Source organism: Mustelus asterias, chromosome 18, assembly GCF_964213995.1.
Source record: "Mustelus asterias chromosome 18, sMusAst1.hap1.1, whole genome shotgun sequence".
NCBI classification, from domain to species: domain Eukaryota; kingdom Metazoa; phylum Chordata; class Chondrichthyes; order Carcharhiniformes; family Triakidae; genus Mustelus; species Mustelus asterias.
The window spans coordinates 60055572-60076393 of record NC_135818.1 but is presented as its reverse complement, the minus strand read 5'-3'; the positions used below and the strand labels follow the sequence as shown (position 1 = coordinate 60076393).

The following is a 20822-nucleotide window of genomic DNA, read 5'->3' as shown; positions in this document are numbered from 1 at the left end:
TTCAACGAACTGATGGACGCTGTGTGCCACTGCAGGCTCCGGCTCAGTAAAGAGATGGTGTGCCACCTGTTTCAGGTCTTTGCAGACCTGGCACCTCGAGGGACAGGGGGGATACCCTCTCCTTGGGACAGTGAAGGTCACAGCAGTCCTCAAGCTTTTCGCAACTAGGTGCTTTCAGGTTGCCAGCAGGAACCTCTGTGGGATTTCACAGTCCTTGGTCCACAAGTGTGTCCGTGAGGTGACAGAAGCCCTGTTCACCCGAGCAGGCCAGTACATCAATTTTGCTGTGGGCCAGGCCCAGCAGGAAGCTTCACTGCCATCTTGGGATGCTGAACGTGCAGGGGGCTATCGATTGCACGCACGTTGTCCTGCGGTCCCCAAAACTGTGGTTCGTGATCAGAAAGGGTTCCACTCCCTGAATGTTCAGCTGGTTTGTGACCAAAGGATTAAAAAACCGGCACAAATAACTCCCGTTTTCTTGCTCATAGAAAGAAAGAAACCCTACAGTGCAGAAGGAGGCCATTCGGCCCATCGAGTCTGCACCGACCACAATCCCACCCTACCCCCACATATTTACCTGCTAATCCCTCTAATCTACGCATTTTAGGATTCTAAGGGGCAATTTTTAACCGGGCCAATCAACCTAACCCGCACATCTTTGGACTGTGGGAGGAAACCCACGCAGACACGAGGAGAATGTGCAAACTCCACACAGACAGTGACCCGAGCTGGGAATCGAACCCGGGACCCTGGAGCTGTGAAGCAGCAGTGCTAACCACTGCGCTACCGTGCCGCCCTCATCCAGCACTTTGAATTTTTTCTGTGAGATCATGCCCATTGTGTTTTTGAGCAGGTAACGGTGTGGTTGTTAACACCACACAATGGACATTAGGAGTGACAAACAGCTGCATTTGACCGTAGCTGGCTGGGCACACTTCTCATTTACTAACCCACTGTGTTGGCGTAGCTGGAATGTTTGCAGGGAGTGTCAGGTGTTAGCCTTTTTTTTTGCTTTCAAACTGCTCAGAAACATCCAGAAAGTAGCATGTGACCAGCTGCAGTTATCTTAGCCCAGCAATTGTCCATTTTGTAAAACAGGAAAAAGATATAATTTTATAAAGTAACTGGCTGAGTGACATACATGTGTTTTATTCTTCCTGACTCCTGGGTGGGACACAGGGCTTTTCCTTTTAACATTTGTGATCATTTTCCATGGATGGATTTGCTTTGTTTTATTATTTAAGAAATACTTAATATAGACTTTAATTTCTTTCTTTAAATCAAACAATTCATCATTTATTCAGTTTTATGAAAACCTAATTTTATATTGCCAGGTTCAACAATCAATTTTTAATATTGCACAGTACAAGGCCCATCGTTGAATCTTGATTGCTGATCAGCCCAGCAAGCAGATGGTTGCCTTTACCGACTCTTCCACTCAGTTCATTGCAGGTCACAGGGATATGGCAAGCGTTTCCACAAATTGCTGAACCAGTTAACAAAAGTAGCACTAAAAAGGATTCAACAGTACAACAGCTAATGGATCAATGTCATCTACTGACATACGGTGACAGCCATGGTACATTGTGTGGATCTTGGGTTCAGGTCACACTATCTGTAACCCCCATGACTTGCCTGGGCTTGCAAAATCTCACTAACTGCCCTGTCTGGAGACAATACACATCTCTTTAAGCTGTGCTTAACGCTCTCTCCACTCACATTGTCTGTACCTTTAAGACTTGATTACTTGTAAAGACTTGCATTCCAACCATTATTTTGTAAATTGAGTTTGTGGCTTTATATGCCCTGTTTGTGAACACAACTCCCACTTACCCGACGAAGGGGCAGAGCTCCGAAAGCTAGTGGATTTTGCTACCAAATAAACCTGTTGGACTTTAACCTGGTGTTGTGAGACTTCTTACTGTGTTTCCACTTCAACAATGATATATTGCTTGTTGACGGTTATAAATGTACGAGACTATAAATACATGAGACATCAGGCATTTGATGTTATAGCTGCAAGGTAGGATTCCAGCTTCTGTTGTGAAGGATTCATTACTAAATCAAGTATACACAACTCAGACAACTTGCTTAATATCGCAATCTGTTGAAATGTTGGCTTGTTTCACTGTTTTGGTGCTTTTTAATGCATAAAATGATCGCAAAGTAGTATTGATTCTCTTAATCATGACCATAATTTAAGACTACAGAACAATGTAGGTATTCTATATGCCTAAGCCTTACCCACACTGCAAGAGTCGGGATATATTGGCCTCAATCCATCTTGACCACTGACCTTAGTATACTGGTTCTTTCGGCTTGTTTGACCCTCAAACTTAATATCTGTGAATTACTCAGTGAATAAAGGGAAATTAATACTGCATTTTGCTAATTTTCTGGGCAATTGTGATTTTTTTTGTAATTAGGGGACAGAATAATTAATGATAATGTACACTTACAGCTGAAATACAGCTTCCACTTTCAGGCTATCATTGCCACACTTTGATTTCTCCACTCCAGTCACAAGTTGCAATAATAGATGGGTGTACAGGATGAAATGAGACATCAATGCAGGCCTCTTCATGGGCAGGCAAAGCATGAACTAGTTTTGAATTCAGATAGTTGTAAAAATAGACTGTCCCATCAGCACTTCCTGTGGCAATTAGAGTCCCATCAGGGGAAAATTCACAGCTCACTGCATATCCTTCCACCTGAAAAATATGGAGAAAAATGACCAATTATGATGTTGCTGGTTAATGTAGCCCTGTCACTGCATATGTTTTATGTTAGTGCAGCATATTGAAGCAAAGTTTTCTATTCTACTTGAATTTTGCAATTTGCAAAACCAAATCAGAATATTTAAGTTATTAAATCTTTGTCTGTCACAAGGGATCCAATTAGAAAAACAAAAGGTTTGGAAGATGAAATGGTTTAATGCTCAGAGCCATCTTTTGCTGCATCATCAAAGTTCTTCTCCCCATCACGAAGTCAGAAATTAGGCCGTCCATTGATCACTACAGTGTTCAGCAACATTTGCAAGTCTGTAAATAATGAAGCAGTCCTTGCTTGCAGGCAACAAACAGGAGACAGCATCTGGGCTTCTGCTGATAAGCACTTGCATCACAGATCAATTCCAAAAAGAGAGAAGAACAGCAACTTGCATTTACGTAGCAGCTTTATCATAGAATCCCTACAGTGCAGGAGGAGGCCATTCGGCCCGTCTGCATCGACAACAATCCCACCCAGGCCCTATCCCACATATTTACCCCACTAATCCCGATAACCTATGCATCCCGGGACACTAAAGGGCAATTTATCCTGGCTAGTCAACCTAACCTGCACATCTTTGGACTCTGGGAGAAAACCGGAGCACCCGGAGGAAACCCACGCAGACACGGGGAGAATGTGCAAACTCCACACCAACAGTGACCCAAGCCGGGACTCGAACCCAGGTCCCTGGAGCTGTGAGGCAGTAGTGCTAACCACTGTGCCACTGTGCATTATTAATGTAATAAAATGTCCCAAGGGGTTACTAGGAATAATTGTCAAATACATAGGCCGTTTCCATTCTAAATGTGTTTGCACAAATTTTCATAGAAATATTGATATGCAGTGTGCACATATAGATAGGCAGAGTTCGAAAAGTGCAGGAGCAAGAATGAGAGAAGGCGGATAAAACCAAACATTCTCAAAGAGAAAATTTGACAGAAACTGTAGCAAGGCCATGGACCAAGTGCTGCAAAAATGGGATTCGAATAGTTGGGTGGTTTGTCTTTGATCAGCGCAGACATGATGGGCCGAAGGGCCTTTTCTGTGCTGTAGACCTCTATGACTCTGCGAAGTGAGGGAAAGAAAGGGAAACAGTAGGGAAATTAGAATGTGAGTAAGTCAAAAAGAGAAAGGAAAAAATACCAAAAACAATCTGTACCACAAAAATAATGTGGCTATTAAAGATAAAATATTACAACAACTAGAAAAGGGCAGGAAGGATGGATTCTGCTGAAGCTCTGTGGGTCCAGATACTAATACATTTCTATAATTACTTCTTTATACTATCCGACTTTATTTTTTAAACTTCTCTACAGCCCCACTGCTTGAGAGTAGCATCTTTGACATTTGATAATTAACTGGCTGTAAAACAACTCCTGAAGCCAATTTTCAGCCAAGTAGAGTGCAAATTTTGAATAAATTGATCTTCCAAGCACACAATTCAAATGAATACTAATTAAGTAAACTGATATGGGACACTTAAAATCTCAATAACCATTCTTCCCAATAGTCTAGAAATTCCAGCTTCATTTACCTGAAATACCTGAACAAATGATCCAAGCTGAGATGATGGGTCCAATTGCTCTCAACAAAAAAAACAATCACAGAGATGCTATGGTGCAGGAGGAGGCAATTCGGCTCATTGTGTCTGCACTGGCTCGTCAAATGAGCATTATGACTCAGTGCCCTCTCCTGTCTTTTCCCTGTACCCTTGCACGTTGTTTAAATAGAAATAACCATCCAATGCCCTTTTGAATACCGTGCTTGAATCTTCCTACACCACACTTTAAGGTAGTGCATTCCAGGCCCGAACCATTCGTGTAAAAATGTTTTTCCTCGCATTGCTTTTGCTAATTTTGCAGATCACTTTAAATCTGCGCCTTCTTGTTCTTGATCCTTTTACAAGCAGGAACAATTTCTCCCTATCTACTCCGTCCATCCCCCTCATGCTTTTGGACATCTCTATCAAAAGTCCACTTGGCTTTCTTCACTCCAATCTATCCTCATTGCTGAACAGACCATCAGTGTCATGGACCCTGAATCTATTATGCAACATAAGCAGTGGAATATGGGATGTACTAACTATCTCTCAGAATAATTTTGTCTCAAGCGTGTTGCTGGAGGGAGACCTGGGTGTCATAGCAGGATTTTCTTTTAAAATAGAATGGTGTTTGGATAGGAAGAAAACTACTTCAGGAAGGTTTATATTTCCATTAACGATTAAGTAGAAATACTATTACTTCCATTAGCCTAACAATTCAAACGACAAACAAAAACTCGAAAGCACAAATTCTATCACTAACTTCATTACTATCCACTGCAACTTTCCAACAAACAATAACTAATCTGTTTTCATTGATAAAACTATGGAAAGGATTAGCTTTGGAAGAATAATTGGTGTCTTCTGTGTTTCGATCAAATGTTTCAAAATAAGGAGCAATCCAATATGAAAGGTAGAAATTTTAGAGGATATTTGAACACCCTGTACATTCCCTCACTTACTTCTCAGGTCACTGCTTTGTCAGAACAAAAGACAGAATATAATATAGGAATTACGTTTAGCAAAATGTTTCAAAGTTCTGATGAATATAAATTTCACCAAAAGTCCTAATGTGAATATAGGAGAAAATGCCTAACTTTATCAAAATGGGTAATACAATCTGAAGGAGGCTAAACTGTTACTTTCCAATAATTATATTACCCCAATCCCATGAGCCATAATACTGCGTAATACACTCATGCAGCACCTGAATGATTACATTTTGATAAACTAAATGTGCTATATCCACTGGTTCCCCCTTATCTATCCTGCTATCTCCATCTTCAGATATATCTAACATGATTTCCCTTTCAGAAATCCATGTTCTGAAAATTATAATATGATTGGGCAAACAGGCTAGTTATCATGTCCCTTTGCTGACTATTATTGGTGTCAGACTAACTGGTCTATAATTCCTTGTTCCTCTCACCCTCGTTACATGCTGGGTTAACATTTACTATCTTCCAATCCATGGGAACAATTGTAGAATCTAGGGAATTCTGGATGATCAAAACCAATGCATCCACTATTTCTGTGGCCACCTCTTTTTAAACTTTTGGGTGTGGGCTATCTATCCAAAGTCCAAAGATGTGCGGGTTAGGTTGATTGGCCATGCTAAAATTGCCCCTTAGTGTCCTGAGATGCGTAGGTTACAGGGATTAGTGGGTAAAATATGTAGGGATATGGGAGTAGGGCCTGGGTGGGATTGTGGTCGGTGCAGACTCGATGGGCCGAATGGCCTCTTTCTGTACTGTAGGGATTCTATGATCTGTCAGCTTTAGATCCCATTAATTTCTCCAGTACTATAGCTTTCCTAGTATCTTTAAGTTTCCCATTCTTACTACACCCTTGGTCTCCCAATATTTACAAGATTCTTTTGTGCCTTCTACTGTAAAAACAGGTGCAAAGTATTTAATGTCTATCTATTCCCTTTGAAATATTGGAAGATGTCAGGTGGAAAAGCTGTTTAATAAACAATTTTTATGCTTGTAGTTGGAAAATAATCCATTAAATCCTAGCTTGTCATCTCATCATAACTTATTGATGATGCTCTTATTGAATGGTCTGACAAATGAGAAGAGTCAGCATTTACTGAGCAGATTTTTGTTTGGTGCTTTTTCCTCCAAAATCAAAATAATCTATTAACAATACCTTATGTCCTTCATATCGTTTCCTTTTGTTCATCCTGTATGGTCGCTGCGTAGAAAATAGTACCATATAGTTGCCATTGGTTTGAGCAACAAAGACAGATTCTTTGGGATGAACAGCCAGACATGGGATAGTGTATCTTTCCTACAGGGGAAAAAGGAGTTTTTAAAAAATCTATTAAATTCTATGTGAATCCACTGCCTCAAACAGTTTTCGCATTTAAATAGATAAAGGCTACAAAGCCCATTTCCTTCAGGGCTTTGTAATTTAGCTACTTTCAGAGAAATAGGGCAGCAAAATTTATTCGGTACACACTAAATATCATTGTTAAAAATTCTCACTGCCCTCTTTCCATTCTGGCAAAGGAGCTTAGTGTGGGTTGAAAAATTGCAATGAAAATGTATTTTGATTTCTAGACAATAGAATGCCATTTATCTTATCCTCCGCAATTAACCATCCTGACTTCAAAAATGTACTTCTCAGCTTCACAAATTTGCACTCGTTATGCTGTACTGATTATGGAAACATAATTTTATATCATTTTCTATTATTAAGTACTGTATAAAGGTATAATTAACATTTCTAAATGTGTAAAGCCAGAACGGAAGAATTACTTTCAGCATTTGCCACACTTTGGCAAAATCAATGCATGGTTAAATATTGGCCCAGATTTTGTTGGAACTGGACATCTCATAATGCTGAAATATATGAATTGATATTGGCACAACTAAAGCCAGAAAACATCTAGGACCTTGATGAATTTTGATTTGATTTGATTTATTATTGTCACATGTATTAATATACAGTGAAAAGTATTGTTTCTTGCGCGCTATACAAAGCATGCCATTCATAGGGAAGGAAATGAGAGAGTGCAGAATGTAGTGTTATAGGGTGTAGAGAAAGATCAACGTATTGCGAGGTAGATCCATTCAAAAGTCTGATGGCAGCAGGGAAGAAGCTGTTCTTGAGTCGGTTGGTACGTGACCTCAGACTTTTGTATCTTTTTCCTGACAGAAGAAAGCGGAAGAGAGAATGTCCAGGGTATGTGGGGTCATTAATTATGCTGGCTGCTTTGCCAAGGCAGTGGGAAGTGTAGGCAGAGTCAATGAATTTGCGTGTTTGCATGATGGATTGGGCTACATTCACAACCTTTTGTAGTTTCTTGCAGGAGCCATACCAAGCTGTGATACAACCAGAAAGAATGCTTTCTATGGTGCATCTGTAAAAGGTTGAATGGCAGGGCCAACAGTTTATTTTTTTTAACCAATAAGAGTTAAGGATTCTGAGAAATATAGAGGGACAACAAAGAAGGGAATGGCATGAATTAAAATCAAATCAGATACAAAAAGACAAATGGTGGAGCTTTCTGGTCCCGCCCACCCAAAACTAGAAGTTACTGCCTTTAGTCAATGGACCTTTCGATGCAGTCAAATTTTCTGTCCAGTCTGTGACGGTTCCTGCGACAAGTGGGATTGGAAAACTTACCCCAAATAGAGAGAAGAAAAACAGAATCTAGAGGAAAAATTTCAAGCTTTAAATTTTAAAAGTCTGGTGATAGTAATTTACAACCTTCATCAACGAGGTTCCGCAGTTTAAATTATTCCTTGCCTGGACAGGAAAAGTTGAGCAGCACTGCAGGAACATAACCTCATTATTAAAAAGGTGGTTATAATCTAAGTACTAGCCCTAACTTGCTGTGGCGGATATTTAATAGGCAATTATTGTGCAAGTGCACCAATTTCTTGACACTTAAGGATGTTGAAGGCTAATGATGCAGTGACACAAAGCATCTAGTAGCTTGTCATGACTCACAATTCATGGGGTAGCACTTCACTGTTACAAGTTGCTGGTTGGTTTATACATCAATAACAACATGTGCATTAAACTGCCCATTATCTTGGCATTAGATCTGGGCCAATATCTTAGCACGCACTTACTTAGAAACGGAAAATTTAAGGCACAGGAAGAGGCCACTTGGCCCATCATGTCTACACCTTCTGGAAGAACTGTGCAGCTTAATCCCACTTTCCAATACTTGGTCCAAAGCCTTGTAGGTTGAGGCACTTCAAGTGCATATCCAACTGTTTATTTAAATGTGATGAAGGTTTCTAACTTTACCACCTTTTCAGCCAATGAGTTTCAGATGTCTACTCCGCTTTGGGTGAAATAAATATTCCTAAACATTCTCTAATCTTTTCAGAAATTACTTTAAATATTGGTTTCCCAGTTATTGACCTCTCAGCTAAGGTGTCTTGTGGTTTCCCCATGCAGTACTGAAAAAGTTAAATGCATTAATATTTGAGATCATATTAAAACTACTGATTGTACAGCAGTAAAATGTTACCAACTGATTTTTAGGGGGAGTTTTCCAGCTACGCTCACCCCAAAACCAGAAAATCCGCCTGAGGTCAACGGATTTTTGCATGGTCCACCCCCTGCCCGCTACAATTCCCATGGTGAGCGGGATGGGAAAACCCCCCCTAAAAGTCAGTTGGCAACATTTTACTGCTGTACAATCAGTAGTTGCTACAATTCATAGATCATAGAAAACCTACAGTGCAGGAAGCCATTCGGCTCATCGAGTCTGCACTGACAACAATCTCACCAAGCCCTATCCCCAAAACCCCACATATTTATCCCGCTAATCCCACTAACATACACATCCCAATTTTTAGCATGGCCAATCAACCTAACCTGCACATCTTTGGACTGTGGGAGGAAACTGGAGCACCCGGAGGAAACCCATGCACAAACGGGGAGAATGTGTAAACTCTACACAGACAGTGACACAAGCCGGGAATCGAACCCAAGTTCCTGGAGCTGTGAGGCAGCAGTGCTAACCACTGTGTCGCCCGTAATTGATTAGACAACTATAGGGCAACAGTTCAGCTGGAGTGTTATACCCTTCTAGCACATCACATCTCTCTGTAACATAGAAACATAGAAACCCTACAGTACACAAAGAGGCCATTCGGCCCATTGAGTCTGCACCGACCACAATCCCACCCAGGCCCTACCCCCATATCCCTACATATTTACCCACTAATCCCTCTAACCTACGCATTTCAGGACAATAAGGGCAATTTTTAGCACGGCCAATCAACCTAACCCGCACATTTTTGGACTGTGGGAGGAAACCGGAGCACCCGGAGGAAACCCACACAAACACGAGGAGAATGTGCAAACTCCACACAGACAGTGACCCAAGCCGGGAATCGAACCCAGGTCCCTGGAGCTGTGAAGCAGCAGTGCTAACCACTGTGCTACCACTGTGCACAGTGGTTAGCACTGCTGCTTCACAGCTCCAGGGCCGCCCTAGTGCACTTCTGTAGTGCGACTTAACAGAAAATGCTTGATTCAACTGATCTCAATACATAAATAAAAACACACATCTGTTAAGCTTACATGGAATATTTGATTGGATATTTTTGCAGAAGTCTGGAAATCCCAGGCAATGATGGTACGGTCTGCTGAGTCTCTGCTTACAGCATCTGTGCTGGTAAGAAATTCTTTTCCACCCGGAAGAAAAAGAATGTCAAGCGTTTGCTGTATTCCAGCACTGTATTCATTCACCACCTGGAATGAAATATTAAATCCAAGTTATAGGGTCACATTGAAAACATCTATTTCCCATCACCCCAGACACAAGAAACTTTCAGAAAAAATATTTTTCCTTTGCCACGAGCCGAGCTTTTGAAAAGCATGCCTTTCGTACTGGGGAAGTAGTTGACATGGTGATGGAATTCCGACAGTGCTGTAGGGGAGGGAGTTCCAGGATTTTGACCCACAAACTATGACGGAATGACAATATATTTCCAAGTCTGGGCGCTGTGTTACCTGAACATGAACTTAGTATTCCCATGCAGATGTTGCCCTCTCCTTCTAGATATAATAGATGTCATGGCTTTCAGATACGCTGTTGAAGAAGGTTTGCCGAGTGGTTGCAGTGCATCTTGCAGTTGGTATAAACTGCAGCTCCTATTCCTATTGACCTCATTTTACTAGGGCTCCTCGAAGTCACACATGATCAAATGCTGCCTTGATGTCAAGGACTCTCTTAATTCACCTCTGGAATTCAACTCCTTTGTCCAAGTTTGGACCAAGGCTGTGTTATGACCAGGTGAGGAAGAGTGCAAGGACTCTCCCTTTTTTCCCCTCCTTAGTTAATCTTTATCAGTTTATTTAAATTTATAAAGATGAATGTGCCAATTCAGTGTATGTACTTGTTGCTGAATGCAACAAACTAAGTCAGGCAGGGTTCCTTCAGTTTAAAATTTTTAATTTGATTTGATTTATTATTGTCACATGTATGGTGAAAAGTATTGTTTCTTGCGCACTATACAAAGCATACTGTACATAGAGAAGGAAAGGAGAGAATGGAGAATGTGGTGTTATAGTCATAGCTAGGACATAGAGAAAGATCAATTTAATGCGAGGTAGGTCCATTCAAAAGTCTGATGGCAGAAGGGAAGTAGCTGTTCTTGAGTCAGTTGGTATGTGATCTTAGACTTCTGTACCTTTCTCCCGATGGAAGGTGGTGGAAGAGAGAATGTCCGGATGCGTGGGGTCATTGATTATGCTGGCTGCTTTCCCAAGGCAGCGGGAAGTGTAGATAGTGTCAATGGATGGGAGGTTGGTTTGAGTGATGGACTGAACTCCATTCACGATCCTTTGTAGTTTTTTGCAGCCTTGAGCAGAGCAGGGGCCATACCAAACTGTGATACACCCAGAAAGAATGCTTTCTATGGTGCATCTGTAAAAGTTGGTGAGAGTCATAGCAGACATGCCAAATTTCCTTAGTCTCCTGAGAAAGTAGAGGTGGTGGTGGCTTTCTGAACTATAGTGTCCGCATGGACACTATTAGAAAGAGGTTAGATTTTATTGTGCTAAAACCCCACCCAGGTAAAAATATTAAAAAAGGTAAACACATGTCTCGTCCTGACTGTTGCAACAAACACATCACACAGACAACAGACACATACACTGGCATAAAGATACAAGTTGGAATTCCAATCTGCAATTGTGTCTTTGCCGACAAATGCCGTGTTTGTGAACCTACCTCTCCACTCACCTGATGAAGGAGCAGTGCTCCGAAAGCTCGTGATTCCAAATAAACCTGTTGGACTTTAACCTGGTGTTGTGAGACTTCTTACTGAATCACAATGGTCTAGGTTCAAAGCCCACCCCAGGGATTGAGCACAAAAATCAAGGTTGATAACCCTTTTAAGTACTGAGGGAGAACAACACTGTCGCAAGTGCCATCTTTCAGATAAGACATTAAACCAAGGCATGATTCCAAAGCACTATTTCATAGACATGTAGGGAAGTTAATCCCAATATCCTGGCCAATATTTATCTCTTAATTAACATCACAGAAGAAAAACAGATTATCTGGTCATTATCTTGTTGTTAAATGTGGGAGTTTTCTGAGTGCAAGCTAGCTGCCGTGTTTCCTACATTAGAACAATAACTATCCTCCTTCATGTATCATCCACTATGAGACCTTTGGCGACCATAGACTTCTATTAGACTGGTCCGTGAATATGCTTGAAGGTAGTTTACTGATTTACCATAGACCTCTGCATTTTGGCTGACCAGAAAACTCTCTTGATCTTATCACCTGTCATCAGGTGTATGGGGAGGATTTACAGGCTGATAATCACCCAGTCTGACCACGTTACGAACACAGCTTCTGTGGCCATTGAGTCCTGAAGTGGGACTTGAACCCGGAGCTTCTGGTCCAGAGGTAGGGACACTACCCACTGTGCATCAAGGCCTACCACTGTGACTGTACTTCAAAAAGTACTTCATTGGCTGTAAAGCGACTTGAGACATTCAGTGGTTGCGAAAAATGCTATATAAACCCAAGTTTTTTTATTCTCCCACTTCTGAAAATGAAAGTGCCTTAAACATAGCTAAAATAACATTTTATAATAAATATTTAAGTTAATCATTCACCTCCTACCCTGAAGTACCTCAAATTCAAAACACATGGCTTTTAACGTTTAAAGAACAGCATTTTCTTTTAGCATGGGATATGAACTTGCTGGCAATCCCTAACTGCCATTGAGAAGATAATGGTGAGCTGCCTTCCTGAATCGCTGTCATTGCAGTGCTAGTCCACAGGGCTGTTAGGTTCAGAAGTTAATATAAATGTGTTTGCCTTAATTCAATTCTGTTCTCAAAAAAATTGAATATGTGGTTGTAAAATAACCCTGCAGCAGGTTTAAAAATAAAAATCTCAGAATAAAATGTCTTTTGTCTTTTAAAAAGCATTTAGACAGTCACATGGGTAAGATGGGTATAGAGGGATATGGGCCAAACACGAGCAATTGGGACTAGCTTAGTGGTCCAAAAATAGGGCGCCATGGACAAGTTGGGCCGAAGGGCCTGTTTCCATGCTGTAAACCTCTATGACTATATGAACATAACTCTGTTTCCTGCCATCCATTTTCATGTTAGGGGCATAAAGTATGAATAAACAGTGCTTAAAGCATAATGCTGGTCACAGTTAATTCTGCATCATACAGAGGCAAACTTAAGGTCAATTAGAAGCCAATTGGTGTTGCTCAGGGAAGTTGGTCATTAAATTGTTAATTTCTTGTCTTTATTGGATAGGCCTGGGTATATCAAAAACAACCAAACCGAAAGTATTTCAGTTGTGGATTGTTATTGTTTTAGGAGTATGATATTTGAGCCAATCATAAAGCATTAAACTCTGAACTATGATGCACGCACTAGATGTAAGACTTCTAATATATATACACAGGTGTTGCTGAAGTATAAAAAGATCAATGCATTAAATTAATGATATAACACTTAGGTACAAAAGATAACACAGGGGTTGTTTTGATGGCTTTTTGTGCTCTTCAAAGTACAAGACATCCTTGTACAAAATCCTCTTCAGTTGGATGCACAACAGCAGCATCAAATAATCTCAAACACAGTATATGAATGAAAGTCACTTTTGAACTAGCAGTCTGCCTTAATCTTCAGAACAGGTTAATTCCTCCACCCCAGCCTCCAATAACCATTCCCAAACTAAATATCCTCATGGCCTGAGTGAATCTGCCAATTCAGTGCTGGATTAAGAGAATTTATGTACAGTGGTTCTGCGTCCAACATAAATATTCAAAGCCAGGAGTTGTTCAACACATCAGTCTTGAATCTGAAGTCAGCTTCCAAAGTGCCAAGGGCATTGTGCTGAACCACTACATCAACCAATATTTGAAATTGAATTGTGTGTATAATAGAAAAAAGGGAGAAACGGTTAGCTTTTTAAATTTTATTTTGGTGCTTCCATCAGAGCCTCAATGCCTCTGTAAAGTTTATATTTCTATGCTGATGGAGTATTAAATCTCACTTCAGGGCGGCACGGTAGCACAGTGGTTAGCACTGCTGCTTCACAGCTCCAGGGACCTGGGTTCAATCCCCGGCATGGCTCACTGTCTGTGTGGAGTTTGCACATTCTCCCCGTGTCTGCGTGGGTTTCCTCCAGGTGCTCCGGTTTCCTCCCACAGTCCAAAGATGTGTGGGTTAGGTTGATTGGCCATGCTAAAAATTGCCCCTTAGTGTCCTGAGATGTGTAGGTTAGAGGGATTAGTGGGGACATATGTAGGGATATGGGCGTAGGGCCTGGGTGGGATTGTGGTTGGCGCAGACTCGATGGGCCAAATGGCCTCTTTCTGCACTGTAGGGTTTCTATGAATTTCTATGAATCTTAGCTGCTTCAAATTATTTCAGATCAAAAGGGTGTGTAAGTGGTAAAGCTTGATTGTACCTGACCATTTCTTGTATCCCATGCTTTCACTGTTGAGCTGAATCCTCCACTCAAGAAGACACTTTGGTTCTCAGGATTGAAAGCCAAGCAAGTGATTTGACATCCATTGTGAACACTGATGATTTGTTTAGCTGCAGTAACAAAAATTAGACGTTATTAATTTTTAAAAATCTATTTACAGGGTAACGTGGGCATTGCTAACTAGGCCAGCATTTATTGCCCAACCCTAATTGCCCTCGAGAAGGTGGTGATGAGCTGCCACTGCAGTTAACTGCAAATTAAGAACTTTAAAAACTCCTCTTGTGGTTTAATAGTCCCATTTGATCTGATGGTTTATAAGGCCTGTGTTCTCAGCACTTTGCTGTGTGATTATGAAACATGGGTGACTTATAGCAATCAGGAAAAGAAGCTCGATAATTTGCAACTTTACTCTATATGGTGCGTGATGTATATATCCTGGCAGGATAAAATCACAAGTGCAGCAGTCCTCTCAAAACCAGAGCTCCCAAGTGTGCCGGCACTTATCAAACAGAGGTGGCTTTGGTGGATCAAGGTATGCGCGCAGAATGGAAGATGGTCGCATATCCAAGGATCTTCTATATGGTGAGGGAACTCTTGGGAGAGAAACATGGAGGCCCTAAAAATCGACTACTGTGTCTGGGAGTCACTAGCTGGTGAAAGAGGGAAATGGCAACACCTCCTGTGGGCTGGCACACACCATCACAATGACCAATGGCTGGCTACAGCTGCTTGGCAAAAGGTGCCAAAGCCAGAAACAGCAACCAGCATCAGCTTGTGGTTTCAGGTGTGGCACTTGTGGCAGAGCCTGCCTCTCAAAGATTGGTCTTCACAGCTATCAGCAAAGGTGCACCAAATGAATGCACCTCACATAAATGGATTGTTTGCTGTATGTCCATCATCTCTTGTAGATGGAAGGAGGCCATTGCACACATCATGAAATACCAGGTGGCACTGAAGACTGTGAATTCAACAACCTCTAAGGTTAAGGTTATGTAAAAGGGAGTACTGGTAATTAAAAAACCTGCAAAATGGTTGAAAATTCCAGAACTGCGAGGCAACTGGTCATACACTATGCACACATGTTCCCCAATATTCTATTTATGAAGTTTATGAAAACCTATTGTTTTGTTATTCTGTGATGCCGTTTACAATATGCATCCTGCTGGAGAGTCAGCCATTTACTACAGGAGTATTATTCCTCATCAGTTGTCACTGGTGTAAACAGTATTGATATGGCCTGTAACATAAGCCAACGCAGCAGCTCTACAGTTAATATAATTTTTTCCTGTAATGTTAACCAAATTTTAAAAAGCAACCATGACACTCTCTGATCAAGCTTTGTTTGTGTACCAGCCTGTGGAGCAAACATCAACTGCAGTGGTTTATTTAGTCATGGAGATAACACAGCTGTTTTGATCCTGTCCCCAACATCCACAAAAGCACACTTTTCAGCAGGCAAGGACTGGTATATTGTGGTCAGCAGTGGCTTCTTCTTATTCTGGTTAGGTACATTGACCCAAACAGGCGCCCGAGTGTGGTGGCCAGGGAAATTTCACAGTAACTTCACTGCAGTGTTAATGTAAGCCTTACTTGTGACTAATAAATAAACTTTATTCTTCCCTTCCCCACCACCACCCTCCATCTCTCCTTGCTTAGAAAGGGAGGGCTGAAAAAACTTTTTCTCAAATTAAAAGAGAACCAAACCATTTTTGCAAATATGAAAAATAAACATGACATTAAAGCTGAAAGAATGTTTTGCTGAATTGGAAGATTTTAGAGAGGTCTCATCTTGAATTCAGTGAAGCTATAGCACAAAGATCCCGAGTTTACTGTAAGATAAGCAATTTATCTTTTAGTCAGCAATCGTATTGGATTGCGTACATCACTACACACCAGTTTAATTCTGGGGATTTAATAATAGGAAACGAGGAAATGGCCGGGGCCTTAAACAAGTTTTTTGTGTCGGTCTTCACAGTGGAGGACACAAATAGCTTACCAATAATTGACGGTCATGGGACTGTAGGGGGTGAGGACCTTAAAACGATCACTATTACTAAAGAGGTAGTGCTGGATAGGCTAATGGGACTAAAGGTAGACAAGTCCCCTGGTCCGGATGGAATGCCTCCCAGGGTACTAAAAGAAATGGCAGAAGAAATAGCAAATGCATTAGTTGTAATTTATCAAAATTCACTGGACTCTGGGGAGGTGCCAGCTGATTGAAAAACAGCTAATGTAACGCCACCGTTTAAAAAAAGAGGTAGACAAAAGGCAGGTAACTACAGGCCGGTTAGCTTAACATCCGTAGTTGGGAAAATGCTGGAATCTATCATTAAGGAAGAAATAGCAGGACACCTGGAAAAGAATGGTTCAATCAAGCAGACGCAGCACGGATTCATGAAGGGAAAGTCATGTTTGACTAATTTACTGGAATTGTTTGAGGATATAATGAGTGCGGTTGACAGAGGGGAACCGGTGGATGTGGTGTATTTAGATTTCTAGAAGGCATTCGATAAGGTGCCTCACAAAAGGTTGCTGCATAAGATAAAAGTACACGGAGTTGGGGGTAAAGCGTTAGCGTGGTTTGAGGATTGGCTATCCAACAGAAAGCAGAGTCGGAATAAATGGGTGCTTTTCCGGTTGGCAATCAGTGACTAGTGGTGTGCCACAAGGATCGGTGCTGGGGCCTCAATGATTTACCATATACATAGACGATCTGGAGGAGGGGACCGAGTGTAGGGTAACAAAGTTTGCGGATGACACAAAGATGAGTGGGAAAGCACATTGCGTGGAGGACACAGAGAGTCTGCAGAGAGATTTGGATAGGCTAAGTGAGTGGGCAAGGACCTGGCAGATGGAGTATAACGTTGGTAAGTGTGAGGTTATCCACTTTGGAAGGAATAATAGTAAAATGGACTATTATTTAAACGGTGAAAAATTACAACATGCTACTGTGCAGAGGGACCTTGTGCATGAATCACAAAACCTCAATTTGCAGGTGCAGCAGGTAATCAAGAAGGCAAATGGAATGTTGGCCTTTATCGCGAGAGGGATGGAGTATAAAAGCAGGGAGGTCATGCTGCAACTGTACAGGGTACTGGTGAGGCCGCACCTGGAGTACTGTGTACAATTTTGGTCCCCATATTTAAGAAAGGATATATTAGCTTTGGCGGGGGTACAGAGAAGGTTCACCGGGTTGATTCCAGAGATGAGGGGGTTAGCTTATGAGGAGAGATTGGGTAGACTGGGCCTGTACTCATTGGAGTTTAGAAGGTTGAGGGGAGATCTTATAGAGACATATAAGATAATGAAGGGGCTAGACAGGGTAGAAGCAGCAAGGTTATTTCCACTTACAATGGAAACAAGAACTAGGGGGCATAGCCTCAAAATACGGGGGAGTCAATTTAGAACAGAGTTGAGGAGGGACTTCTTCTCCCAGAGGGAAGTGAATCTTTGGAATTCTCTGCCCAATTATGCAGTAGAGGCTACCTCGTTAAATGTGTTTAAGTCACAGATAGATAGATTTTTAACCATTAAGGGAATTAAGGGTTATGGGGAGCGGGCGGGTAAGTGGAACTGAACCCACTATCAGATCAGCCATGATCTTATTGAATGGCGGGGCAGGCTTGAGGGGCTAGATGGCCTACTCCTGCTCCTATTTCTTATGTTCTTATGTACCCTCCTCAGAAAAATTTGAACTGCTGTGATATAAATTAATTGAATATAATGAGAAACACAACATTATTTTAATGGCCTTCTTGCTTTTGGTTTCAATTTACTATAAACAGTAAAATAAATTTCTATTCAAGTGATTTTTACTTCCACGCAATAGCTTGCTAACGATCACTGCATCCTAATTAGATCATACAAGGTACTGAATCAAGTCTCTTCTACAATTAGCTGCTTCTTGTAAATTCCTTTTCCAGTCTCATTCTCACGAGCATAAGCTGAGTGCCAGTAGTTGTTCTTGCCCTGAAACGAGTCATTTCCTCTAGAGAAATAACCTTTCAAATAACCCCACTGTGACGAGAATGAGTTTGACTACTGATCTCAAGCCGGGCTATGGTGAGATGGATGAGTATCACCAGAGGTTCTGAAAAAGGATTTGAACAAATCAGCTGTGCGACATATCCATGCCTTCAAACTGCAATGTACTTTCTTATTAACAAAAATGTCATGAACTTAATGGAGAGCGAGCTAACAAGATGATGCGGTGTGCAGTTGCAGACACTAAACGTATAAATCATACAGATTAAATCAAAACATGCATCATGTATAATCATGAATTTCAGTTTCACAAGTAGAGAACCAATCAAGTAAGGCATAGGAAACAAGAATACAAATTAGAAGAGTCTATTTTCATGATTGGAAGTGTCCCAACAAGAGGTGTAAAGCTGCCCATGATAAAAAGACATGACAAGAAAGAAGACAATCGCACTGATATTGAATCTTTGAGACTTTGCTTCTTTAGGTCCATGAAGGTTAAGACTGTTATTAAATTCAGGCAATAAAAAGGTAAAATCTGTAGGATTAAATTGCATTTGTTTCAATGCAAGAGGGCTGACAGGTAAGGCAGGGCATGGATAGGTATGTGGGACTGGGATATTATAGCCATAACTGAAACATGGCTAAGGGAGGGACAGGACTGGCAGCTTAATGTTGCAATGTACAGGTGCTTAAGACAGGACAGAGGTGAAGGAAAGAGAGGAGGGGAGTTGCATTTTTGATTAAGGGAAGCATCATGGCAGTAGTCAGAGATGAAATAACTGAGGGATCATCCAGCGAGGCTTTGTGGGTGGAACTAAGAAATAAGAAGGGGGTGGTGACCTTATTGGGGTTGTACTATAGGCTCCCAAATAGTCAACGGGAATTAGGAGAACAAATATGCAGGGAGAGTGGGGAGACTTGCAGGAGTAATAGGGTTGTCATAGAAGGGGATTTTAATTTTCCTAACATAGACTGGGACTGCCATAGTGTTAAGGGCTTAGATGGGGTGGAATTTGTTAAGTGTGTTCAGGAAAATTTCCTCAGGCAGCATGTAGAGGGTCCTACTGGGGAAAACTTGACTTGTTCTTGGGAAGTAGTAAGAAGTCTCACAACACCAGGTTAAAGTCCAACAGGTTTATTTGGTAGCAAATACCATAAGCTTTCGGAGCGCTGCTCCTTCGTCAGATGGAGTGGAAATGTCCATCTGACGAAGGAGCAGCGCTCCAAAAGGTTATGGTATTTGCTACCAAATAAACCTGTTGGACTTTAACCTGGTGTTGTGAGACTTCTTACTGTGTTCACCCCAGTCCAACGCCAGCATCTCCACATCTTGGGAAGTAGGGCAGGGCAAGTGATTGAGGTGACAGTAGGGGATTACTTTAGGACCAGTGACCATAGTTCTATTAATTTTAAAATAGTTATGGAAAGGGACAAAACTGGTCCACAGGTGCAAGTTCTAAATTAGGCAAGGTGAATTTTGATGGAATTAGACAGGAGCGTGCAAGGATTGATTGGAGTAGCTTGTTTGAGGGCAAAGAATCCTCCAGCAAGTGGGAGGCCTTTAAAAGTGCAATAGCTGGAGTTCAGGGTCTATATATTCCTGTTAGGGTTAAGGAAAAGGCTGGCAGGAGTAGGGAACCCTGGATGACCAAAAATATTGAGGTTTGGCCAGGAAAAAGGAGGCATGGCTCAGGTACAAGCCGCTGGAATCAAGGGATTCCCTGGAGGTGTACAGGGGATACAGGAGTATACTCAAGAAGGAAATTAGGAGGGCAAAAATGGGCATGAAGTAGCTTTGGCTGAGAAGATTAAGGTGAATCCAAAGGGATTCTTTATGTAAATTATATATTAGTAAAAAGAATAACTAGAGAGAGAATAGGACCCCTCAAGGACCAAAGTGGAATTTCAGGAGATGGTTGAAGTTTTCAATGAATATTTCTCCTCTGTGTTTACCGTGGAGAAAGACATGAAGACTTGGGAACCTGGGAAAGTTAATGGCAATATATTGGAGACAGTTTGCATTACAGTAGAGGAGATGATGGACGTATTAAAATGTATGAAGGTGGATAAATCTCTTGCCCCTGGCCAGGTATATCCAAGAACACTGCATGAGCTAGAGAAGAAATTGCGGGAGTCCTAGCTGAGGTATTTGCATCATCGTTGGCCTCCGATAAAGTACCAGAAGACTGGAGGGTAGCAAATGTTGTGCCCTTATTTAAGAAGGGCTGCAAAGAAAAACGTAGGAATTATAGACTGGTAAGTCTAACATCTGTGGTGGGTAAGTTACTAGAGAAGCTTCTGAGGAATAAGATATACAGGCATTTGGAAAGACAGGGTTTAATTAGGAGTAGTCAGCACGGCTTTGTGCATGGGAGATAATGGGCCTGATTTTACCATCGCGTTGTGCCATTTTTGGGCAAGAAAAGTTGGTAAAATCATACGTGAGGCAAGTAGCGTGGGCTGTGCCCGCCTCCGCGCCGGTTCCCCCTTTCCCAAGGCCTGAAAATGGCCGTAATTGGGACTGCGCCTGAAACTGGTGCAATTCCACATTGGTCCTTGAGGGGTCCTATTCTCCACGGC

General features: G+C 41.6%; 1 protein-coding gene across 9 annotated transcripts in view; it reads right to left on the bottom strand.

Annotated features, from left to right (window-relative positions):
- Positions 1 to 20822, bottom strand: part of wdr25 (WD repeat domain 25) — an 84374-nt gene that overhangs the window by 6462 nt on the left and 57090 nt on the right. For 4 of the 9 annotated variants that reach the window (XM_078234124.1, XM_078234125.1, XM_078234118.1 and 1 more), the window contains exons 4-7: positions 14238 to 14368; positions 9863 to 10033; positions 6461 to 6601; positions 2460 to 2711 (exon numbers count right to left, since the gene is read on the bottom strand). In XM_078234124.1, coding sequence (XP_078090250.1) covers positions 2490 to 2711; positions 6461 to 6601; positions 9863 to 10033; positions 14238 to 14368 — 665 coding nt within the window. In that variant the 3' untranslated portion in view covers positions 2460 to 2489. Of the gene's footprint in view, positions 1 to 1134; positions 2712 to 6460; positions 6602 to 9862; positions 10034 to 14237; positions 14369 to 20822 lie in introns of those variants that run through there. The other 5 variants (XM_078234122.1, XM_078234123.1, XM_078234116.1 and 2 more) reach the window with 3 other exon arrangements.